The following is a 24,463-nucleotide window of genomic DNA, read 5'->3' on the forward strand; positions in this document are numbered from 1 at the left end:
ATACTCTTAAACATTGTTCCCAAACAGAAACCATGATGAATTTATTTATCTTAATTTGGCCTCGGCATAAAATACTGACTCTAGGATACATTGTCTGGGGTCCAGGTGGGGGCAGCACTGAGGGGTTGAAAAGCTATAATTTTTGTGGATATATTATTCCTATATGTTTTCTCTACTGCATTTTACTGTAGTTTTCTAGTCTGTATTTAGATTGATTTCTTACTGTATTTTGATGATTTTTTTTTTGCTGCATTTAAGTATATTTTTCTAATGTATTTTAATATATTTTTCTAATCTGTTTATATTGATTTATTTCTCTACTGTATTTAAATGTATTTTTCTAGTCTTTAATTTACTTTATTTCCTAGTCTGTGTACCAATTGTGTACAGTATATTATTTCTAGTCACTTTTAATGTTCCAAAGAAAATACCAATTGTACTGTACTGTAATTCCCGGAACTCTCCAATAGTTGGAATTGAAATTGAGCTGAAAAATTCCAGGAAAACTCTCCAAATTCTGGGCATGGGAAAGATTTCTGGGGACCAAAATCAGGTGCATTATCTGGAAAACTCCGACAAAATACACCCAAACCTCTTTGTTTTGAGTCTGGGAACAAAATTTCTGGGAGTTCCAGAGATTGCATCATTCTCTAACGTTATTCCCACGTGAGTGACTAACTGGTTGGGTAACTTGTGCACTTAGTTCATATTCTTCTGCCACTGTTCAAGGTTGTTCCTCACTTGCTGCTGTTTTCTGTACAATATGTGTTGTGCAATACTGTACATTACTGTATCAGGATACAATCGGCTAAGAATACGGTGTTAAAGCAGTGTTAAGATGTAAAAAGAGATTACAGTTACATTTACTGTACTGTACATTCAGAAATGTGAAGTACTATATGTACAGGAAAAGGGAAACACTGGAGCACCTTAGCTTTCATCTTTATTCAAGATATCTTCAGGTCATTAAACCCACCACTCATTCACTGCAAATGATAGAAGAGCTTATATACAATGGATGACCTGATACTGCATCAGGCCAGGTCAGTAACATGTGACCCACTAATCCCTTACCTGTACAAGGAAAAATTCCGGGGACGAGAAAGTAAGTTCGTTACCTGTAAAACTCTCATTCCCAAAAGAGTTGTGTACCAATTGTTCTGGCTGAAGGGATATCACTATACTATATATGAAGTTATGTGAAATCTTTTATTAATTCAACAGATTTTTAGTTATTATAAATATTGTATTACACATCACTTAAAATTCCTCTTAGTTCTCTTTTGATATATTATCTAATCATAAAGTATAGTACAGGTACTTCAATTGGAGATGATATAAGTGGGTGCACATTAGTGTGTGTTTTGTTTTCAGTCATCCACATGAATTAGGTGTACTATTGGCTTCCATATATACTCCACGTCTTTATATATGATCTTAAACTATTGTCATTTGATATTTTTAACTGAAGACTATGAAGGTTCACTGTGTAATTTCTATGTTTAAATGCCTTTTTATCCAGAAAGCATGAAAAAAAAACTATACTTAACATAAATGGCCAATTTGACTTGATATTTACCAATACCTTGATGGACAACTTAATTCAAGTGTAACTGAATAGGGAAAAAATCATTGGAGATCTTGGTAAATATTGTCATCTGAGGATATTGTGTTGATGAAGTTTGTACAGTTGTGTTGTTGAATTAAAAGTGTTTGACATTGTCTGCACACGTGATGTATATTTCTTCTCAGGATGTCTGATCCGTCCACTTACCATAATGTTAAACGGTAATAATTGTTTTGTATTTTTTTATTGATGCACTGTATTTCATTTTTATTTTCATCCAGCTTACCGCACACAATAAAAGACAAAGTTTATTATAAATTATTTTATTACCGGTAAATAGACTTGTAGTTTTCCTGATTCTGAAAAGTACTTTTATTAGTCTTGACAAATTTAACAACTAACAAGTAAAGTTTGAAGTAAATTTATGTTTTATAAAGTTAAACCCAAGTGCAGAAATTTCATAAATAAATTTGACAGGGTGGAAAATTATTGCTTGTCATAGTGAGTGTCATGATGGTGTCGTGTGTAGAGTCTTAACTATTCTCCACAGGTGTGACTAGTGCCTGCCTGAGCTCCATCCTCACTGTTTGAGGTGTTTCTACTGTAGAGACTCACACACTTGTTAATTATTATCAGTGTATTAGTTTAGGTTCAGAATATCAATATAGTGACTCCTCATCATACCTGACACTGCAGTACCTTTAATACCTAAGATCTCAGTGATGTATGACCCAGCTAAACTTAAAAGAGCGGTCACAAATAGAAAATAATGCGGAGAAAACATTGATCATTATCGAACTGTACCTAAATTAACAGGATACATGTGACAGCCTCGCTCAAGCTGTCAACAGAAATGACATTGTAAACAGATGGGTAAATGTATGACCCCCCTCAGCTTCTATTGTGTTATGGTGGACACGTAAGAAAATAAATAAGGTGGCGGTGGTTTTTTTCTCCAGCGATGGTCACCCCAACATCTTTCTCTGAGATTTAACTTTGGTTCCAAGATTTCAACTTTACTCCTTTCATGCAATCCAATCCTCTTCCTGGCATGATCACCACATATTAATGGCTCCATACTTGGATCATGTCACAAAATATTATTTATATACAAGGAAGAAAGATGTGATTTACCCCCTCCCCACCCAACCCAGTCTTCATTTCAGACATGGGAGTTGCTTTCATTCCCATGTGAAGACTTAGACAGTTCTCAAGGAGTTTACTATTTTGTCTAATGCCTGTTTAGTGTAATATATAAAATGGCTGTAAGTGGGAAGATTCTGAGGCATCACATTTTGGGTGAATATGAGTCCCCCAACTTGATGACACTTCAAGAGAACGAAGTTTTTGTTTTCTTTGCTCTTGATGCTTTGGTAATATGGATTAGATAATAAATGAAAGGATTCAAAAACCTTAGATATTAAGTAAATAGTTTTGGTGAAGCGTCGATCAACCTCTTGGACGGGGTGAAGGTAAGCATGTGGGTTATAAGGGAGAACAGTCTAGATGAGTAAGATTATAATGAAATATCTCAAGAGATACATGTATGGGTAGTCAAGCTATATTTGCAACAATATTAAAGTGTTATATACTAAATTTTAATATTGTTCCACTTTCTAAGAATTGATCATTAATTCCAACAAATCACAAAAGTAGGGAGTTAACCGATAAGAGTACTGTACTATGACAAAGCCTCATAACGAGATACAATAAAATGATAGCAAGGTAAGGCAATGTCTTGAAAAATATCCACTCACAAATGCTAACAAGTATTATACGTAAGATAGAACGTAACACTAATATTATTGTAGAAGGACAGATCCGTTGTACTCAAGTTTGTATCTTCACTTTGAAGAGAACTGTGGTTGGACTAGTGACATCGGCTACAGCTATCTCCATCCCATCACGCAGACCCAATTCTGCAAGATGATTACTTGGTCATAAACAGATATATTTTTCAATGTCAGTTCTGTATATATTAGAAACATTTAACCCTGAACTGACTGCTGAGTATTCCCTACTACCCCCCACTCCCCCATGAATGGAAAATTGGAGTACAAGGAACATGATCCACTGATGATGGCCACCGTCCCTACAGTTAACTTCCACTGATGATGACCACCGTCCCGACAGTTAACTTCCACTGATGATGGCCACTGTCCCTACAGTTAACTTCCACTGATGATGGCCACCGTCCCTACAGTTAACTTCCACTGATGATGGCCACCGTCCCTGACATGGTTAACTTCCACTGATGATGGCCACTGATGATCCCTACAGTTAACTTCCACTGATGATGGCCACCGTCCCTACAGCTAACTTCCACTGATGATGGCCACCGTCCCTACAGCTAACTTCCACTGATGATGGCCACCGTCCCTACAGTTAACTTCCACTGATGATGGCCACCGTCCCTACAGCTAACTTCCACTGATGATGGCCACCGTCCTACAGCTAACTTCCACTGATGATGGCCACCGTCCCTACAGCTAACTTCCACTGATGATGGCCCTGTCCCTACAGTTAACTTCCACTGATGATGGCCACTGTTCCTACAGTTAACTACCACTGATGATGCACACCGTCCACAGCTAACATCCACTGATGATGCCACCGTCCCTACAGCTAACTTCCACTGATGATGGCTACTGTCCCTACAGTTAACTACCACTGATGATGGCCACCGTCCCTACAGTTAACTACCACTGATGATGGCCACCGTCCCTACAGCTAACTTCCACTGATGATGGCTACTGTCCCTACAGTTAACTACCACTGATGATGGCCACCGTCCCTACAGGTAACTACCACTGATGACGGCCACCGTCCCTACAACTATCATCCTTGCTGCTCTCTTCTGCTTTTCGACCTAACCAAATCAAGCCTAAACTTCCCTCTCTCTCTAGCATACCTTCAATAGTCTTCTTCAGGTTAGGTCGTAGCCTCTCTTCAATGGAGGCGGGAGAGTGCAGGTACAGGGACTTGGTTCGTCCATCTATCATTGCCTGAAGGCCGGGACTTTTCATCTGAAGATAAACATAAAGAGCATTAAGCAAGACGACAACATAACAGGACAGAGACCACACTTTTACCTATCACCTGAATTATTACTACAGTGGACCCAAGAGAAATTACGTATACAGTGTATATAAGTAAAGGATAACATACCAACATCAAATAAACGGAGGTAACAATAAGTGCAGTACAGTATTAAACCCAGTAAGGTGTGGAAAACTTTTAAAACAAAACAAGAAAAAGGAAAAATAATTACCACTTATTGTAGCCTATAAGTTGACCAGGTGTATAAGACAACCTTAATTATTTCAACTGAAATTGTTGATCTAGGCCTATACCTGGCAGGTAAGTCGACCCCCTAAACTGCGATATGAAAACTACGTCCTTTGTGTCGGCTAAACTTGCCAACATTTACTTTTTAACAGTTCTCCCGGGTTTTGTTTTGGTAGTACCCCACCAAAAAAAATTATTCGGCACCCGTGTCATATTGTATCATGCCGTAAGGATGCCGAATAATATTTTAGTGGGTGTACACAGTGTTGGCAGTATGCGGAAACAAGTGAACGAACCCTACACTCTCTGGTATTGATACATGATTAAAATCTTATTTTATTTATAACTAAAACAATATACTTTGTACAGTACTGTACATATAAATAATATTATTAATACTGGTTCATATAAATAAATTCATGTACTGTTGGTATGTGAGGACTACTGTACAAGAGAGGGGTTGTTCATCTGTTGACCTCATAGTTGCCGGGTTAGCGTTATTTTCACCTTTAATGACACTTGTGACAGTTTTTGGCATTTAACCAAGTCACTGTTAACAATTAATTTCTTTAGATTATGTCTTACATGTACCAGTATTTCTCCAGATTTTTTATTTATTTAGCAACTTTGGGGATGAATCTAGTGACATTCATGAACAAGTGCTGGCAACACTGGCCCAAGCTGCTGTAGACTGAGTTCAGTAACAGTTGTACCTTCTGGTAAATGTTACAGTTAGGTAAAACTTTTTTTAAGAGTACTGGAAATTAAGTGACTGAGACCTACTGGTACAGTGGAGGAGTGTACTTAGAGGTTGACACTTTATACCTGTTGTCTTAGACAACCTTTAGTTTTGAACACAAAAATTGGAGCTTCAAAGGTCGACTTGTAGGCAGCAATATATATTATATACAGTACAGTAAGTCCTCGCTTAACGTCGGGGTTACGTTCCTGAAAATGCGACGTTATACGAAACAACATTAAGCAGATCAATTTTCCCCTCTCTCTCTTTTTTACCCCTTCTCTCCTGCCATCTCTCTTCCTCCTGCCCTCTCTCTTTCTCATCCCCTCTCCTTTCCTTCTTGCCCTCTCTCTCTCTTTCTGACTCCCTCTCTTCTTCCTTCCTGCCCTCTTCTCCTCTCTCTCCTTCCTTCTTGCCCCCTCTTTCTGACTTCCTGCCCTCTCTCTCCTTCCTTCCCTCTTCTGACTCCTTCCTTCCTCTCTTCTTACTCCTTCTCTCCTGCCATCTCTCTTCCTCATGTCCTCTCTCTTTCTCACCCCCTCTCTCCTTCCTTCCTGCCCTCTCTCTTCCTCTCAGGTGATCCATAAAGGTCAAAATTAAGAATGGTCTTGTTCAAGGACTCCACTACATCACTGTGCCAAACCCTCTAAGGTGTCTGGTGCCTCTCACTCAGTTCAGATTACCAAGAAAGTATTGTATTGCACTGTATGGCTCTGAACACACACCCAACATGAAAAAAAAAAAGTTGCATCATATTATTCTATATTCATTTCATTTGTACCAATTTCTTATTCATCATTCTCATATTTTCTTTATTTACAATACGTCATGAAAAAAAAAATCCCATGCTATATGATACGGTACATAATGTACTGTGTCCGTGTCACTACTTTACCTGGTATTGGAGAGAATCCTTCAGCCTTGATATAACATCTTGTAACTTCTCTGTTAACTGGACTAGAAGCTCTTGAGGCACCTGACTGCATGCTACACAATCTTCCTGTAATGTAAGGTTGTTTAAGATACAGAATAAGATATATGATCCCTCATATACTGTACCTCCTATAGAAGTTGATCCTTTGAAACCTGATTCTATATAAGCTGGTCCTACATAAGTTTAGAGAGGGGAATATATCTAGAGAGTTATAATGTGTGCCTAGAAAACATCAAGTGGACCTTTATATTGCAACAAGAAGGACTCTGTATGTCTCCATGCTGATTGGGTATAATGAGCAGTGACTAACCTTTTTCTCCTGTTCATAGGTGTAGGTGTATATACCATCAGAGTCATTAAACACACAATAATTATTCATAGGTGTACAGGCTGAAGTGGCCAACTTGAACACCTCGGTAGCACAGGCAGCAGCAATAACAGCGTTGGTTGATGCCACAGCTGGGATGATTCGCTTCACCACTCCTTGTGTTAGTCTGTAGGTCACACCACTGATGCCTGGGAAGACAAATGTGTTCAAGAATCACTTTCCATACACAGGTTGTGAAGATCCAAGTGTCTGTACCAGGTTAAAAATCATGAGTAATGACCAAAAATGTCAGATTCTAACCCTTAATCAGCGGCAAAGGATTCCCACTTCTCCTCTGCACCATATGGGAATAAAATGGTCACACAAGGAACATTCACCAATGATGGCTGGGATTTTAAACATTATTTTGTAAGTACAGTATGCATATAGCATGTGTTCTGACTTACGTACAAATTCAACTCACGAACGGAACCAGTTCGTAACCCGGGGACCCCCTGAACACACTCTACTCTAAACTGTAACATACACTTGGTAGATGAGACTCACCATACTCTGCTGATCTCTTCTGAGCCTTCTCAAAGATCCAGTTAATATGTTGTGGGTCATCACCGTCGATGGGTAAGTTTTCACGAAATGGGTTTTCTTTGGGCCAGAGGAGAATGCGGACATATTCTATACAATGTTCCGGCAGACGGGGCGTGTGTGCTATAGTACAAAGAGGGAAATTCACCTGAGGAAGAAAGACAAATTATCACTAACATTAAATCCAAATTGTGTGAAGCAACAGGTATAAACCAAATAAGAGGGCCTTAGTGTGGAATCATCATCACTATTTCACAGCCATTTCCAAACCTACGAGTGTTAACTGTGATTAACTACTGGCATGGTGTCTCAGTTGCCGTTAAGCAGAACAAGAAGGAATAACAGATGAAGGGAGATTCCATATTTGCTTTTCCTTCTGATTTTTCTTGACAATAAAACATCAGAAAATAGTTTGAAAGAATGAAAATACCACAACAAAAGCAACAAGAGGTGTCCAGGTGATAAGTGTAATATCAGTAGCTGAATTATAAGGGAACAAGAAAAGCCTTTGTATCTATTTTGAGAGAGAGAGTAATGAGTCAATATCTGTGATGCTACTCTCGCTAAACTATGTATTTTTTTTTGGATAATGTTCCATCATGAAAGACCTGGAAATTATTTATCATTTGTTACAGGGTTAAGTTAAAGTATGACTGCAAATATACTATATATATTTCTAAAACAATACATGTATAAGCAAATTACATATATGTCATAGTTAACATCCCAAGCAGCCACCTGCAGCCTCAACCACTTCCTGTATCTACTTGGGCATGGAGTCAATGAGGGTGAGACAGAGGTTAGGTCAACTGCAGACACACTCCCACATCTGAGCCTTGTCCTCCACTGCTTGCTGGCTGCACTCCTCCCCCACATCATGGCCCATAGATTTTCAGTTAGATTTTAGTCACTACCCTCAAAAGGTCAGTACAGGACCTCAATCTCAGGACACCCCTGAAGCCAGGCCCTCAGTATTTGGATGGAACTTTTGTCCGGGATTAGCCTGATGGTGTCAGGAGCAGGAAATGCCATGGCTTGAACAGAGGGCAAAAGGAAGTCCTCTAGGATATCAACATACTGCTCTCCAATTAACTCCACCCCTGATCTTCACCAGTTTACCAGGACCGTACACCCACCCCCAGAAGGGCACGTTGACCCTCCCACTAGCAGCACACTCATCGATGTGCCACCGCAGCTGGTAATGTGAGTACTGGGGCCTCCAACAATGCTTTACTCCTGCCACCACAGAAATAAAGTGTTTTTTTCATCTGTAAAGATGACACTCCTCCAAAAATCCCCATCACAGAGAATGTGGTGGATGGTAAAAGCTCTCTGGAGTCATCTTTCCTTAAGGGCCAGCACCCAGCAGTGGATACAGTACCACTTTTATGGAGGCAATTTCTGGTGGTCTAGGTTAGCAGGACAAGTCAGGATCCTGTTTCAGCTGCACTGCAGACATAAATTGGTTACCATGTAGACCCTACGATCTCTTCGCTCATCCTTGGGGAGGGTATACATGGCCTGCTGCTCCGAGGCCTTGTCTCCACCTGCCACTCTGTGACCCACTTCCTCATCATGCTCTTGGTCTACCCTGTCTGGTGGACAATGTCACTCCTGCACCCCTACATACCTGCCTCACTCTGCTGCAACTCCTGGCATATTAGCATGTCCTGTAGCCATTCTGTTATGGATATTTATCATTAAAATGTATCCATATGCATTTAACTACGGTACAGGTATAGAACTAAAGTTATTATTGGCTGTTAACCTTCCAATTTACATCTTTTTACAACTTCATTTTCTCAGATATTGTTACATAATTATGACAAAAAAATATTGTTTTCATTTTTACTAATTTTGTCATCCACTACGGTATACCTTGTTATTCTGTAGAAAATCATCGCAGGAGAGGCAGATGTAGTATTGCTTATATCGGATCTTGTGTAGAGGTTGCTGCTTTTAGAGTGGTTTGGCAGGAAGTGAAGAATTTATTATTATTAACAGTATTACTGTGCATTCAGAACAGAGTGTTGGAGGAAATGTGTAGAACACCTTCAGGTAAAGGACATACAGCCAGGAAGTAGTGGGCGGGGGAACATGGCGAGCACACCCAGCTGGGGGGGGGGGACTGTAAGGCCCCCCCCCATTTTTTTTTTAAATCTGACCAATAACAGGGGCACCTTGAGGCCATGTGCATTTGATAGTAGGAGATGTGAAATGACGCATCAAGCATGGGTCCCCTGAAAGGTGATTTCTCCTCCATCCCCACTTCCTTCTCTTCTCCCTTCTCCTCCACCTCCACTTCTAATTCCCATCATCATCATCAACCAGGAACCTTCTACATACACACCTCAAAGAAAGTGTACTTTACTGCATTTTTTTTTTACTTTGTATGTACTTTTCTGTGAGCTGGAACCAATTACCCAATATCCCATTGAAACAATGGATTCGGTTAACGAAATTTTCTGACGAACGACTCTGGAACAAATTGTGTTCGTTAACCGAGGGACCACTGTATAGCGAACATCCTTGGACCCTATCTCGCGATATATCCCGACCCTACTGTATTTTATATTTTGCTGACATATTACCAAGATTTTATATAATTCTTTAATCACAATATAATTGTTCAGTAATGTAAATATTATGGATGATAGATTAGTGTTTCATCCTCTTCACTCTGTTTCAAACCTCTTATGGTTTCTCTTAAGTACAACATTATTACTCTACTATACTTCATGTATTTCACTTATTGTGTTTATTATTGGCTTAATATCATTGTGTACACCAAAAACTGTCATTAAAAGTATTTTAGTTGGTTAATGCAAGATGATTGTATTCAGCAGAGAGAGAGGGCCCTGTACATGAATGGTTAAGACACTTTGGGAAGGATTTTTATCATATGAATGCTTCTCGGCTTTTATAATGAGTCTAATCCAAAATGTGGTTCTTTTTACAAATTTTTTTCAGGAATAGAACCCTATATTAAATCAGGGAATAGCTGTACCTCATTCACCCACACTACTGTACTGTATTCCCTTAATGACCGATTCTTACCTGTGGGGGGAAGAGGTCAAGTGTACACTCGATACAGGAAGTAAGACCAGGTAGAATAACTCTTGCATTACCCTTGAAGCCTTCTGTCCCTCCATCAACTAAAGGGATCACTGAACTCTGGAAAAAAAGAGGGAAAAAAAAGAAAGAAAGTTAAAGTACATCAACTCATAGATAAAGTATAGTGGTACAGTACAGTCAGTCAAAAGTTCTCCCCCTCTCAAAATGAAGGAGTATTGACCCTAAATGTGATCAAACAACACACATGCACCAGAGGGCAGTCAGTTCTGAGACTCATTCCCATGACTAGGTTTCACCATGGGAGTCAACTTGTCACTAACTGTACATTACTAAAGCCAGTAATGTATTAATAAACATAACATTCACCGTCAGTACCATTGATTCAACTTTATATTTTTGTCAAAGCTCATTGCATTTCCTCTATGTTTTAATGGTTCTCCTTCCTTCTGTTGAGAGTATAGTAGTGTAAGTCTGACAGCTCATCCTCTATTGAAGGTCTCTATAGCCCCAAAGTCTTCTCCAGTCTGGCTATGGAAAATCTTCAAACCAAGAGCAAACACACATCTTATCTTAACGTAAGATAAATATGACCTGACCTGACCTAACCTAACCTAACTTAACCTAACATAATATAACCTAACAACCTAACATAATAAAAAACCTAACCTCTGATATTAAAAATGTTCACATACACACACACACTGAGTGCTTAAACATGAAGAGTATCAGAAACATTCAATTTGGACAGTTATCCCCTGCCTTAGAGATCTCCCGAGTGTTGTTGAGACATTGTCAGGTTTAAGTTCAGTCCTGTAAAAGAGTTAGGCATCAGTCACCCTTTATCCCTTGTCAGACACACACATCTTATCCTTTAATATCTAATGATTCTTTTTTTCTATTTATTATTTCCAACACTCATTGACTTACTTGCTGTTTGGGTGGTTTGCCTGTTCTCTGTTATGACCTTCATTATCCAGTGTTAGTACAGGAGTGTAGCTGATGTACAGTACTTGGAGAAAACCTGCCATGTTAGGTGAAGCTGATGTACAGTACTTGGAGAAAACCTGCCATGTTAGGTGAAGCTGATGTACAGTACTTGGAGAAAACCTGCCATGTTAGGTGAAGCTGATGTACAGTACTTGGAGAAAACCTGCCATGTTAGGTGAAGCTGATGTACAGTACTTGGAGAAAACCTGCCATGTTAGTTGGCGTCTCACTGGATAATGTCTCACATCCGACCAGGGAATTGAACCCAGAATGCACCAGTAAGAGGCAGGTGTGCTACTGCTGTGTTGTACTACCAACACCCTTGTATCTGTCAGTCCTTTAAAAATACCTGGTCCAGCATACCATCTTACTGACAACATACCTGGTCCAGCATACTATCCTACTGACAAAATATCTGGTCCAGCATACTATCTTACTGACAACATACCTGGTCCAGCATACTATCTTACTGACAACATACCTGGTCCAGCATACTATCCTACTGACAACATACCTGGTCCAGCATACCATCTTACTGACAACATACCTGGTCCAGCATACTATCTTCCTGACAACATACCTAGTCCAGCATACCATCTTACTGACAACATACCTGGTTCAGCATACTACCGTACTGACAACATACCTGGTCCAGCATAATATCTTCCTGACAACATACCTAGTCCAGCATACCATCTTACTGACAACATACCTGGTTCAGCATACTACCTTACTGACAACATACCTGGTCCAGCATACCATCTTCATAACACAGAAGAGACAACAACATCCCATTGATCCATCTTCTGGCAACAATGGAATCTAAACCACTAACAACCAGGTGGAAACTCCTGTAGAAGTCGTCATCATAGTCTTGGATTTTGCTGTAGTAGCTGATATATATTGTTAAAGAAAACATTTGTTGTATTGCATGTCAACTAAACCATTAAAGTAATCAATCATTATCATAAAACAGTGTTCAGCAGGTGGCAACTCTTACTCACAATACATTTCTAACATGTTCAGTTGGGGTTTTCTTGTCGTTGGGAACCAAAACCCAATTTTTCCACTTATAGTGATATCCTGTTAGCCTGAATAATTGGTGCAGAGCTCTTCCAGGAAGGAGAGATTTTCAGGACAAATTTCTCATCCATGGAATTTTTCCATTTACTGGGGTAAGTTTTCTGAGAGTCTCGACTACACATCTCACACGGACAGAAACAGCTGTACTGTATTTATTTATACAAACACCACTGTATAGGTACAATATATTGTAAATAAACAAAAAATACTACTGTATACACTATACTATACTCACCAGCAGATGCTGTCATCTTGCACTTGGTGATATGATGATACAGGATGGCCTGCCTTTGTCCTGTACCATCGCCTGTAGCAGGTGTTACTATCACTCTCCTCTCTCTCCATGAAGGAGGGAGTTTACATGCACTGTGTATACCATACATACACCTCTACCCACTAGCCTACAGTAGGATTACACTGTCAACTCTGTTATGTACAGTACAGTATATGTAATAGCATTTTATGTCTCATCACTGCTTAAACACTGTATTCTTGGCTGACTGTGTCCTGGTACAGTAATGTACAGTACTACACAACACAAATTGTATGTAAAAACAGCAACGAACGAGGGAACAACCTTGTACAAAGGTAGCAGAATATGAACTAAGCATGTGAGCCTCAGCCTAAGTTACCCAAAAAGTTAGCCCACCCACAGGCTTAGCATGTGGGAACCTATCGGAGCACGAAGCAATCTCTTGGAACTACTATAAAATTTGGCTCCATGCTAGGAACGGAGAAATTTTCTCGCAAAATGCTCATGATTTCATCCTCGGAAACTCGTTCCCATGCCCGGAATGGAGAGAGTTTTCCTGGAATTTCCTAGAAGCCTCAAAATTCATTCCAGCCATTGGAAAGATCTGGGGACCGGAGATTCTGTCTAATGGGGAGATTACTTATGTTATTCACTCTCTAAAAAATATCCAAATGGTTTTCAAGGAACCTAACCCAATCAGAGATCAAGGGATATTCAGTATGTATGGAAGGTCTGCATAATATACCATAATGTATCAGTCAATAAAAGCATATAGGGTTTACACACACAGTTTGAATCAGGTCTGAGATGAAGGCAAAACCCACAGGAATCCCCTCCTTTCCCTCCCTGCCTCCATAAGTTAATACTTTACATGGGAGGAATACTGGGGAAGGCTTGGCCAATGGGAAGGTTAAGAACAGATCCATTTAGTACCTTTGTATTCACTCAACAGTTTATTAACCCATTCAGTATGATGACTTAACCCCCCGAGTATGATGACTGAACCCCTTGAATGTGATGACTTAGCCCCTTGGGTACAATGACTTAACTCTCTGAGTATAATGACTTAACCCCTTGAGTAAGATGACTTAATCCCTTGAGTATGATGACTTAACCCTTTGAGTATGATGAGTGAACCCCTTGAGAATGATGCCTTAACCCCTTAAATATGATGACATAGCCCCTTGAGTACAATAACTTAACTCTGAGTATGATTATTTAATTCCTTGAGTACAATGACTTAACACCATGAGTACAACATATACAAGATCATAGTACAGTACTCAAGGCTTAGTACATCACCGTACTCAAAGTATGGTATCATAAAAAGGTAATCGTACTCAAGGGGTTAAACCAAGTGTCAAAGAGTTTATGAACTGACATATCAAGTACCTTTGTATTCAGTGAACAGCCTTGTCAGTCAATCAGTCAGAAATTATAGGCACTGGGTTAAGATTGTTTAGGTTGGGCTGGGTTTGGGTAGGTTAGGTTAGGATGGGTTAGTTTGAGCTGAGCTAGGTTGGAATGGGATAGATAAGGGTTAGATTGGGTTGAGTTAGGTTTGGTTGGGTGGAGTTTGGTTAGGTTATCTTTTCTATATACATCTAAGCAATACTTTAAACAGATGCCCCGAAGATATTCATTAAGGATACGGCACCACCTGACACCCCTGTATACGCCGGTTAATGAACTCGGCGGCGACTTCTGCTTTGGAGCGGCCAATGTCCTTCTTGCGGAACAGAAACTGACGATTTAGATTGGAGAGATCGATGGTGTCCATGTCGATCACGTGTAGGTTTCTGAAGCCCATTAGTGCCAGATCCTTGAGCAGCTCACACCCCAAGCCTCCAGCACCTGCAAGGGAATCACTAACATGTTGACAAAATGATGATGGAGTAGAGAACATAGATTTTGTTTTACGCTATAGGAACACTGAGGAAAATGATGATATATAATATTTATGGAGAAAAAAAGGTTTACAGTGTTAATGGAGCAGTGCACAACAATTCTCACAATAATATTCGAATATAGTATAGACAGCTCTTACTCTTACAACCATTCCGCATTCAGGAGTTTTGCATAAATATTAAAGAAATCTATTGAACCTTGGGACCCTGGAGGGGCGACACAGTAAATCATTTATCACTGCATGTATCACAACCCCAAAAATATGAAGAAAAAAAGAAGTCATGTTAGGTTGGATTTTTGTGGTCTATTACCAGGTAAATATATTCAAACCATCTGTCTTGTCATCCTTGGCTTCTATGATCACATTTGATAATTAGTTGAGCCACAGCATAAAAGTAGAGATAGGTTTATTGCCAACACAGTCATACCTGCAATTGATGTAGTAATAACATAAGAATAGAAGAAACTGCAGTGGACCTTTTGGCCCATACTTGGCAGTCCTGTTTACACCCAACCCCTATCGCTCATATACCCATCCAACCAACATTTGAAACTATCCAGCTTATTTATTTTTTTTTTTTACGGGAATTAGCCCACCCGGGCACAGGTCAAACGACCCACAACGGAGCCTGAGTTAATGATGATGTTTGGTTACTTGTTCCACTCGTCCACTACTCTATTACCAAACCAGTGTTTACCTATTTCGCACCTAAATCTAACTTTGTCTAATTTAAAACCATTGTTACGAGTTCGCTCCTGGTTGGATAGTTTGAGTACCTTTGTTAAGTCGCCTTTGGTTAACCTTGACTTCCATTTGTACACCTTGATCATATCACCCCTCACTCTATGTCTCTCAAGGGAGTGCAAATTAAGATGCTTTAACCTGTCTCTGTACTCAAGGTTCCTAATGCCCGAGATTAGTCTTGTCATTCTCCTATGAATTCTTTCTAGGGATTCTATATCCATTCTGTAGTACGGTGACCAGAACTGAATTGTAAAATCCAAGTGAGGTCTCACAAGCGCAAGATATAGTTTTAGGATGACCTCGCTAGTCTTGTAACTAACACTCCTTTGTATGAACCCAAGTACTTTGTTAGCCTTGTTACGAGCAAATACACATTGTTTACTTGGTTGAAAATTCCTACTTATTACTGTACTCCTAAATCTTTCTCACAGTCAAATTTCTCAATAACAACGTTGTTCATCTGATATCTGGTGTCTCTGTTTACATCTCCTACATTAAGTACTTTACATTTGTCCACATTAAATTTCATCGTCCATTTTTCAGACCATGCAATTTTTTTTTAGATCTTCCTGTAGTTTTGTGGAGTCCTCATTAGATTTAATTACACGCCTTATTTTAGTGTCATCAACAAATTTACTTATGTTGTTGTCTATGCCGATATCTATGTTGTTTATGTATACAACATGCCCTTCAAATTCGTGGGGTATTTTACTTGTGTACAAAGAAATGCATATTCTCTTTATATGTTTGCCCTCCGGACAATTATTTATTTTACCTATGTTGTATACATATGTGTGTGTGAGTAGATTAGTTAGACATGAGCGCCCACTTGTGAAGCCATGTTGGGAATCATTGATCAATTTGTGCTTCTCCAGGTGAGTTCGAATAGAGCTTGAAATTATTGCTTCCAGTAATTTGCCTACAATTGATGTTAAGCTGCTTGGACGGTAGTTAGGGGATAGTGATCTATCTCCCTTCTTAAAAATCGGTATTACATTCGCTATCCTCCAGGATTCTGGCACTGCAGCCTTTTTTAAGGACATGATAAACAATTTTGCTAAGGGCATACTAAGCTCTTCCTTACATTCCTTTAATACTCTGGCAAATATCTCATCGGGACCTGGTGACTTATTAGGCTTTAGTTTGTCTATTTGTTTATTAACATCGTTACTAGTCACTACTATCTCGCTTAATCTATTTTCTTCACTATCTCTGTATATAGTCGGTGCCTCGGGTATCATGTTTAAATTTTCGGTGGTGAAAACTGTTGAAAAATATTTATTCAGATTATTGCTCATTTCTCCGTCGTTATCAGTTAGCTCGCCGGTATCTGACTGTATTGTTCTGCTTTGTGTTTTTATCTCGGTGTTAACCCTTAATCCTCGGGTTATGGTACTGCTGGCAGGACCCCCCCCCCCTCTCGTGAATAAATAGAGAAAAAAATCCTTTCCCAAAATAAAAAAATAAATAAATGGCGGGAATAGGCAGACGTTCTGGAATGTCACACGGGGCATAAAGGTTAACTCTACTGGCCAATACAGTACTTTATGATAATCTCTGAGGTAAACCTTCCAAAATATCTTGTAGAAAATCAGTAAATACCTGTACTGTACAATTAGGACGTACCAATGACTAAAACTCGCATATTTTCTTGCAGCATCTTGAGGGTGTCTGGAGAAGGTTCGAAATCTGGGTGGGTGAAAGGTCCGGGTCTCTCTAATAATTTACGGACCTCGCTCCATCTTTCTCCCCAATCCATCATACTTTTCTCTGCAACAAAATAAAATTGAATCAACATATCAGAAGTTTTAAGCCTTTACTGGTGGATAAGAATCCCCTAACCACTCCACCTCCTGTATCCACATAAATGGAATGTAAGGAAAGTGAAACATCCACTTATGATGGCCACCGGCCCTACAGCTAACATCCACTTATGATGGCCACCGTCCCCACAGCTAACTTCCACTGATGATGACCACCGTCCCCACAGCTAACTTCCACTGATGATGACCACTGTCCCCACAGCTAACTTCCACTGATGATGGCCACCATCCCTACAGCTAACTTCCACTGATGATGGCCACCGTCCCTGCAGCTAACTTCCACTGATGATGACCACCGTGATGATGACCACCGTCCCCACAGCTAACTTCCACTGATGATGACCACCTGATGATGCCACCATCCCTACAGCTAACTTCCACTGATGATGACCACCATCCCCACAGCTAACTTCCACTGATGATGGCCACCATCCCTACAGCTAACTTCCACTGATGATGACCATCATCCCCACAGCTAACTTCCACTGATGATGGCCACCGTCCCCACAGCTAACTTCCACTGATGATGACCACCGTCCCCACAGCTAACTTCTACCGATGATGGCCATATCAAAGTTCTTTTTGACCCCCGGTTAGGAAGTTAGGTGAGGTTAGGTAGTTTTGCTTGGTTAGGTCGTGGTTCTGTGCATTGTTGTATAATTTTTATTACTTTTTTTTTTACGGGATTAGCTCACCAGAGCACAGGTTAATGACCCACATCAGGGCCTGGGGAAGAAAATATAATAATAATAATAATAATAATAATAATAATAATAATAATAATAATAATAATAATAATAATAAAGGACAATAAATAAATACAATAATTAAAAACAAAATATCAATAGTGAGAAACAATATATGTATGTTGTGTTGTCCATAGTAAGAGAAACAATTGAGACCCTGCAATTGTGTGTAAATGAGGCAGAAAGTCAGATTAGTAACCTGGGACTTGGTCACAATTTTTGTGATACCATATGGCAGCAGAGTCTACCTAGTACCTTGCAACTAACATTTGTGGAGAAAATGAACGAAATGCAATTTATGGACTTTCCCACACAAAATCTTCAGTAAATATTCGTTATACAGCTGTGGCTTCTTTTTGTTATGAGAATTCAACTTCCAAATCACTGTTAAAACCTAACCAAACTTAACCAACCTACAGTAACCTTCCTAACCTAACCTGAAATCTTGCCACAGCCATAAAACGAATATTAAGCAAATCTTCACCAAGTGTTGGAGTTATTTATGGTAGAGCAGTATGATGTGTCTCTCTCAATAATGTTTCCTCCGTTCAGTTCCCATCCTGGGACAGACGTGAAAAGGTTGTTATCCAGTGTGATACTACCAAACATGGCAGGTTTCCTCAGTGAACTAACATTGGATAAGAAAGGTCACAATAAATTATACTAGCTAAGGTTATTATTTATTATTACACAGCCACTGATTTTTCATGGAAAACGAATTTATAAAATGCCACAATTTCACTGTTTTATAGTTGACACTGTTGTAGTCATGGCAAATGTGTTAAAAAGTGTTTATTTAAAAGTAAATATTCGTCCATTGGCTGTTCTCAGGTTTTGGTACAAGAAAAGTTTTTTTTTTGTGCAAGTTAACAGTTTGGTAAATTTTTACTTTAGGACATCAGTCACTAGGGGTTAACCAATATGATTTTCCAGTGTATTTTGGTGTGTTTTAAACGAATCTGATCTTCATTTTTGGTGCAAATTGCTCGTCCCCCCCCACCAACAATAATGAGGGAGCCTGGGAAATCAGGGTTTTTGGGTGGGGGGTTGAAAAGGAAAACGGGTCATCTGACATAACCTAACCAAACTCTTAGCCGGGGGCGGTAGGCCTAGCTTAAACTAACCTAAATGTTTCAGTAGTTAAAACTTTGGGGCACGCCGTGTCTGAAAGTACAATACCTTAGTTAGAAGTGGGAGGACCAGGGATACGTAAGAAATGGATAGAATAATCGTCTTTCTCATAAAACTCGACAATAAACTTAAAATAATCGTAGGAGCACAAATGACAACCAACCTCCACCACAGCCAATGTGAGACTGGTCAATGAAATTACCCAGGCGGCTTCCTTTGAAAAAAATCAAATGCGATTGGTCGAAAAAAATTCGCGTGATGATATTGATACATCATTGGTCACGACTGGATGACGTCAGTCAGCAATGCGCATGCATGATGCTCAGATAACATCTCACAGACGAAGACAAAACTACGTTAAATAAATTCAATTCAATTGTCGCTATTATCCATTTCCGCCTGGGAGGTACAGATGGGGTTGGTAATACTCAGAATAGCGAGATCTAAATGTTTCAGTAGTTTATAACTTTCAGGAGCACTATGTTCTAAAGTAAAATAGTACCAGCGGTTTTTGCAAAAAATTAAAATTTTAATTTTTAATAAACACATAACTTGCCCCAAAATAGAGGTCAGATTTGAGTAAAACACATAAAAAAAATAAAATAAAACCTATTCTCACACGAAAAGAACCAACCTACCTAACCTAACTTACAAGGTGGAGGAGGAAATGAAGAGATAACTGACTTTAAGTGAGAAGTATAACCTCAGGTAACATGGTGGGAACCTGCGGACAGCCAATGGACGAATATTAACTTAAAAGTTTAAGTTAACCCAACCTTAACCTAACCCAGCCGGGGGCGACCTTGTTACTGAGGAAGGAGGGAAACAGCTGTTGAAGTCCTCCATACTAGCCTAAAGTATTAAAGATCAGACCAACTAACTGTACGACGAGTAAACTGATAAGTAGTGACATGATAAATAGAGAATTTTTTGACACTAACATTCTGATCTGACCAAAACAAATCCGCTCCTTCAGTATTTTGGAGTTTATCAGTTAACCATGCAATAAAAATTTACAATTTGAACAGATAATGAAAGCTCACATGAACTTACATATTTATAACTTCCAAATTAGATACAAGAATTACAGATTATTGTAATTAATAACGAAAACACCGATGACTCTAGTTGTTATTGTTCCGGTCATCTGTGGTCGTTGGTATCCGGCAAGAGGCGACGACGTTTGCCCTGGGGAAAAAACAGTTTATATTTTAAATTATAATTAATACAAGCTTTTGGTTTATTTTGAAGTAAATTTTATTATATAGAATAAATTTGGGTTAATTTTAAAGTACGTGAAAATAAAGACAACAATAATTGAATTTCATGATTAAAATAGCACTTTACTGGATGAAAACAAATAACTGGATGGCCTCATTATCGTTTTGGAGCTCTAGTCAGCCTTTTAAATTATAGTTTTTATCCTTAGTATCACTGATAAGTAACTTTCTACTTTATACTGTTCACTTCATTCGATAGTAAGATATTAATATTAAGCAACAATCATTTAAGTTTTCATTACATCTATTGGTGAAGACTAAAACTACATATCATAATCATAAAAGAAAGACTGACCATTTACAGGAGTCTCTGGTGTACATAGTGTTCATGTAGCAGTACAGTGCTCGTTAGCCGCTTGGGCGATCGGTCACGTCTGTTACTTTTCCTTTTCTTTTATCCTCTTCACCAAATGATCGACTCGTTTTAAGTTTGGTCGTAAAGTAAAGGATGTGTAAGTGTAGCTGGCGGGAGGACCTACTATTCAAATGTTTCCCCTGTAAATGAGAAACCCTCTAGGCGCCATTTAGATAGTTTTTGTAGTTTACGTTTCTTGTATACAGTACTCTATAAGGACTTTATTTGTATATTTAAAAAGTAGAATATCAGTTATTGAACTTTCATTAGTATAAACCAGGTGTCAAAATGTGAAGATATATTACCCCAAAGGAGGGTTCCCATGCCTTATATTTGGCCTCAAATCTTTTTTAATTTTTATTGGCTCTTATTTCTCTAACAGAGAGGGGAGGTTCTGTTTGTGATGCCAAATTTGCTATACTTAGTAACTACAAAGGTCTTCTGAACTACAAGGTAAAGGGAACATTTTAACCTGTATTTGTTGCGAGTAGCAGTTTCTTGTTGAGTCTCGTTGTTGGCCAAAGGATTCTTAGAAGGGACAAATACTACAAAAGTAAAGTTTTGTTGTTGCTATAGCAATAAACTGTTATTAAAGGCTTAGAAGGATTGAAAAGTCTATTTTTAGTGGACTGTGCCTCCCTAGTGTATGAGCGCTGCTTCCCAAGTGGAGGACTGCAACAGGAAGCCACGCTTACTGCAGTCATGTCCAGTATGGCCTGGTGATGTGAGTGAACAGACCTTGAAATTGACCAGTTATACCCCAGACTTACAGTACAAATAAAGAAACATGGGACAGTACATGTGTTGTTTAATGTGTTACTGCAATGTGTTACTGCAAAACCTGCTGCCGAGCTTCACGGTCACACAACTAATCTTTAATCCTCTTCACCACTGATCGGCTCGTTAGCCGCTTGGGCGATAGGTCACGTCTCTGTTACGCACTGTTGGCAAGGACTGGGCATGCACCGGCTCCTGAATGTACCTGAACCTGCTCCAGTGTTGGTCACAACACTTTCTGGTAGATTGTTCCACGAGTTCACAACTCTCACTCCGAAAAAGTTTGCCCTCACAGTTTTCTGGACTTGGCTGCTTCTTCAATCTTGAGCTGTGACCCCTTGTGGGGTGAGCGTCCGCCAGCTCCAAGTAAGGACACTCGACCCAGTAGTGCCCTCTGAGATGCTTATACACCTCTATTAGGTCACCCCTTGCCCGTCTGTAGTATAAGCTAGGCAAGTTCAGGCGCTCCAATCTCTCAGGGTAGCTGAGGTGCCGAAGGGCAGGGCACCAGTCTGGTGACCCTCCTTTGAACATTTTCAACCAACTGACAGTCCCTAGCATATCTCGGGGACCAGACGGGGTGACAGTACTCCAGATGGGGAAGCACTTCGCTCTTGAAGATCGTTACGAGGGACGGACCGTCATTGTCAGTGTAAGAGCAGGGACAACACTGCCACCATTGTAAGGGCGGCGGTCTCTTCTACTACTTCTGACTAAACCACCGAGCCACCCTTAAAGACTGGGATTTTCTTCCGCCCTTATACTTATCTCATACTTCTGTCTGTCTTAGTACCTTCAATTGTTTTGTCTACATACAGTAGTTCAGTTCATGGTCACTTCATAACCTCAGTTCTTTTGGTAGCATGGCGAGGGTAGGCACATGGGTACTGTAATTCTGGTATCAAGGTCACTTGGACAAAATAAAGGTAGATACTGGGATGAAATGAATACCCCTAATATACTCTAAGAAATGGTTTATTAATATGAAATCAAAGTAGGGAAAAAGATGTCATTAACATACAACTCCAAGATTTAGACTCCTTGGCTTTACTCAACTGCATGCAACTTAGATACTGTACTCTTACTACTTCTTACAACACTGCTGGTGGTACCTTACATTAACAGTTGCCAGGGTCAACTCCTTGGCTTTACTCATATTACATTACAAGACAAACTTACATCTGATACCTTCACTAGACTGTTGTTAGTACATATGAGATGCACTCACAACACGTTATTACTGATACAAACAAGTTATACGTGGGTTCACTACCCAACATGGGATAATTATATTCCAGATAATTATCCCCAATCATATACAACAAACACTGTGGACCATATAACTTCCAGGAGTGTCCCAGGGTAGGACACTGGCGTCTCACAACTGACAACCGCTGTTATGATCGGTGGTAGTCGAACACGTGGCGAGAGTCTGGCGTCTACTTCCCAGAATGCAGACTGGAGCAATTTGCATCCTACCGAATCGGCGACATCGTCCAATATAGCTAACTGCTAGGTATCCATCGACTCGGGCAGCCGGTGGGGTGTTCAAATGACCCACACACTGGATCTGAAAACAAAGTTGGAGGGCGTCACGGGAAACATGATGAACTCAATCACAAACAATCTTTCGTCTGGCAACGTCAGACGACATTTACTTTAGTACTTCTTAAACTGAGTAAATGACAATTTCACTGTTACAACATGAACACTGATACTCACAAAATTGACTAAGTTAAACTGAATGGCTATATCGGCGGGGAACACACACCTACATACCTGAGAACAAAGTTGGAGGGCGTCAGGGGAAGGACGTCTCTCCCTCGCCCGGGTTTTTATACCCGTGAGTTGCCAGAGGTGGCTACTCACACAATGACAAAAATTACATACAAACCCACTGTTACGCATTCAAAGATGACCCTCAGTTGACACGGGTCTGGCGAATTACTTAAGTTGATTTACACAAACTAATTCAAGAAGGAACTTGCCAGTAAAGAGTGGAATATAGGTATTGACAACAGTGTTCACAAGGTGGGACTTATGGAGGGATCCTTGGTGTAAACCGCGTTTCTTCCTAGGGATGTTTTGCGGACGTGAAGTATAATAAGAATTAACAGGTTTAAAACAGACCAGCAGTCAATGTGACCATGACATCAGGACCCGGAGTCTTGTGTGCCCTTAGCTGTGACTGACTCATTAAAACGAGGGGCCACTACAACTGGGCCCCAATCCTAATGGTTAGTTTAGGTTGGAGTCTGTTAGGACTAGGGCCTATTGAACTGGGATCTATAATAACTGGGACCTGTTAAGACTGAGGACCTGTTAAGACTGAGGTCCTGTTAAGACTGAGGCCCTGTTAAGACTGAGGCCCTGTTAAGACTGAGGTCCTGTTAAGACTGAGGTCCTGTTGAGACTGAGGATTATTTGATTGGGTCCTGTTTGACTTGGGCCTACTATAGGGTATTATATTAGGACTATGGCCTGTTAAGACTGAGGCCCTGTTAAGACTGAGGCCCTGTTAAGACTGAGGCCCTGTTAAGACTGAGGCCCTGTTAAGACTGAGGCCCTGTTAAGACTGAGGCCCTGTTAAGACTGAGGCCCTGAGGCCCTGTTAAGACTGAGGTCCTGTTAAGACTGAGGCCCTGTTAAGACTGAGGACCTGTTAAGACTGAGGGTCCCTGTTAAGCAAAGACTGAGGCCCTGTTAAGACTGAGGCCCTGTGAGTAAGACTGAGGTCCTGTTAAGACTGAGGCCCTGTTAAGACTGAGGGTCCTGTTAAGACTGAGGCCCTGTTAAGACTGAGGACCTGTTAAGACTGAGGCCCTGTTAAGACTGAGGATTATTTGATTGGGTCCTGTTTGA

The 24,463-nt window shown here is 39.9% G+C and overlaps 1 protein-coding gene across 1 annotated transcript; it reads right to left on the minus strand.

Annotated features, from left to right (window-relative positions):
- Positions 1 to 926: 926 nt before the first annotated feature.
- Positions 927 to 20,359, minus strand: LOC121869689 (NEDD8-activating enzyme E1 catalytic subunit-like). The gene is made up of 10 exons (XM_042371243.1): positions 20,243 to 20,359; positions 17,116 to 17,259; positions 14,489 to 14,690; positions 12,246 to 12,393; positions 10,496 to 10,612; positions 7,403 to 7,586; positions 6,839 to 7,044; positions 6,490 to 6,594; positions 4,479 to 4,593; positions 927 to 3,486 (listed from the first exon to the last, which is right to left on the minus strand). Exons 2-10 carry the CDS (start codon positions 17,249 to 17,251, stop codon positions 3,398 to 3,400), a joined length of 1,302 nt encoding a protein of 433 aa, XP_042227177.1. The 5' UTR covers positions 17,252 to 17,259; positions 20,243 to 20,359; the 3' UTR covers positions 927 to 3,397.
- Positions 20,360 to 24,463: the final 4,104 nt, after the last annotated feature.

Source organism: Homarus americanus, unplaced genomic scaffold (assembly GCF_018991925.1).
Source record: "Homarus americanus isolate GMGI-L3 unplaced genomic scaffold, GMGI_Hamer_2.0 scaffold23578, whole genome shotgun sequence".
NCBI classification, from domain to species: Eukaryota; Metazoa; Arthropoda; class Malacostraca; order Decapoda; family Nephropidae; genus Homarus; species Homarus americanus.

Coding starts and splice junctions, on each gene's coding strand:
- LOC121869689 (XM_042371243.1), bottom strand. CDS start 17,251: ATGATGGATTGGGGAGAAAGATGGAGCGAGGTCCGTAAATTATTAGAG. Junction 6,595..6,838: donor CCTATGAACAGGAGAAAAAG/GTTAGTCACTGC, acceptor CTTACATTACAG/GAAGATTGTGTAGCATGCAG. Junction 4,594..6,489: donor AGGATTCTCTCCAATACCAG/GTAAAGTAGTGA, acceptor GTTTATCTTCAG/ATGAAAAGTCCCGGCCTTCA.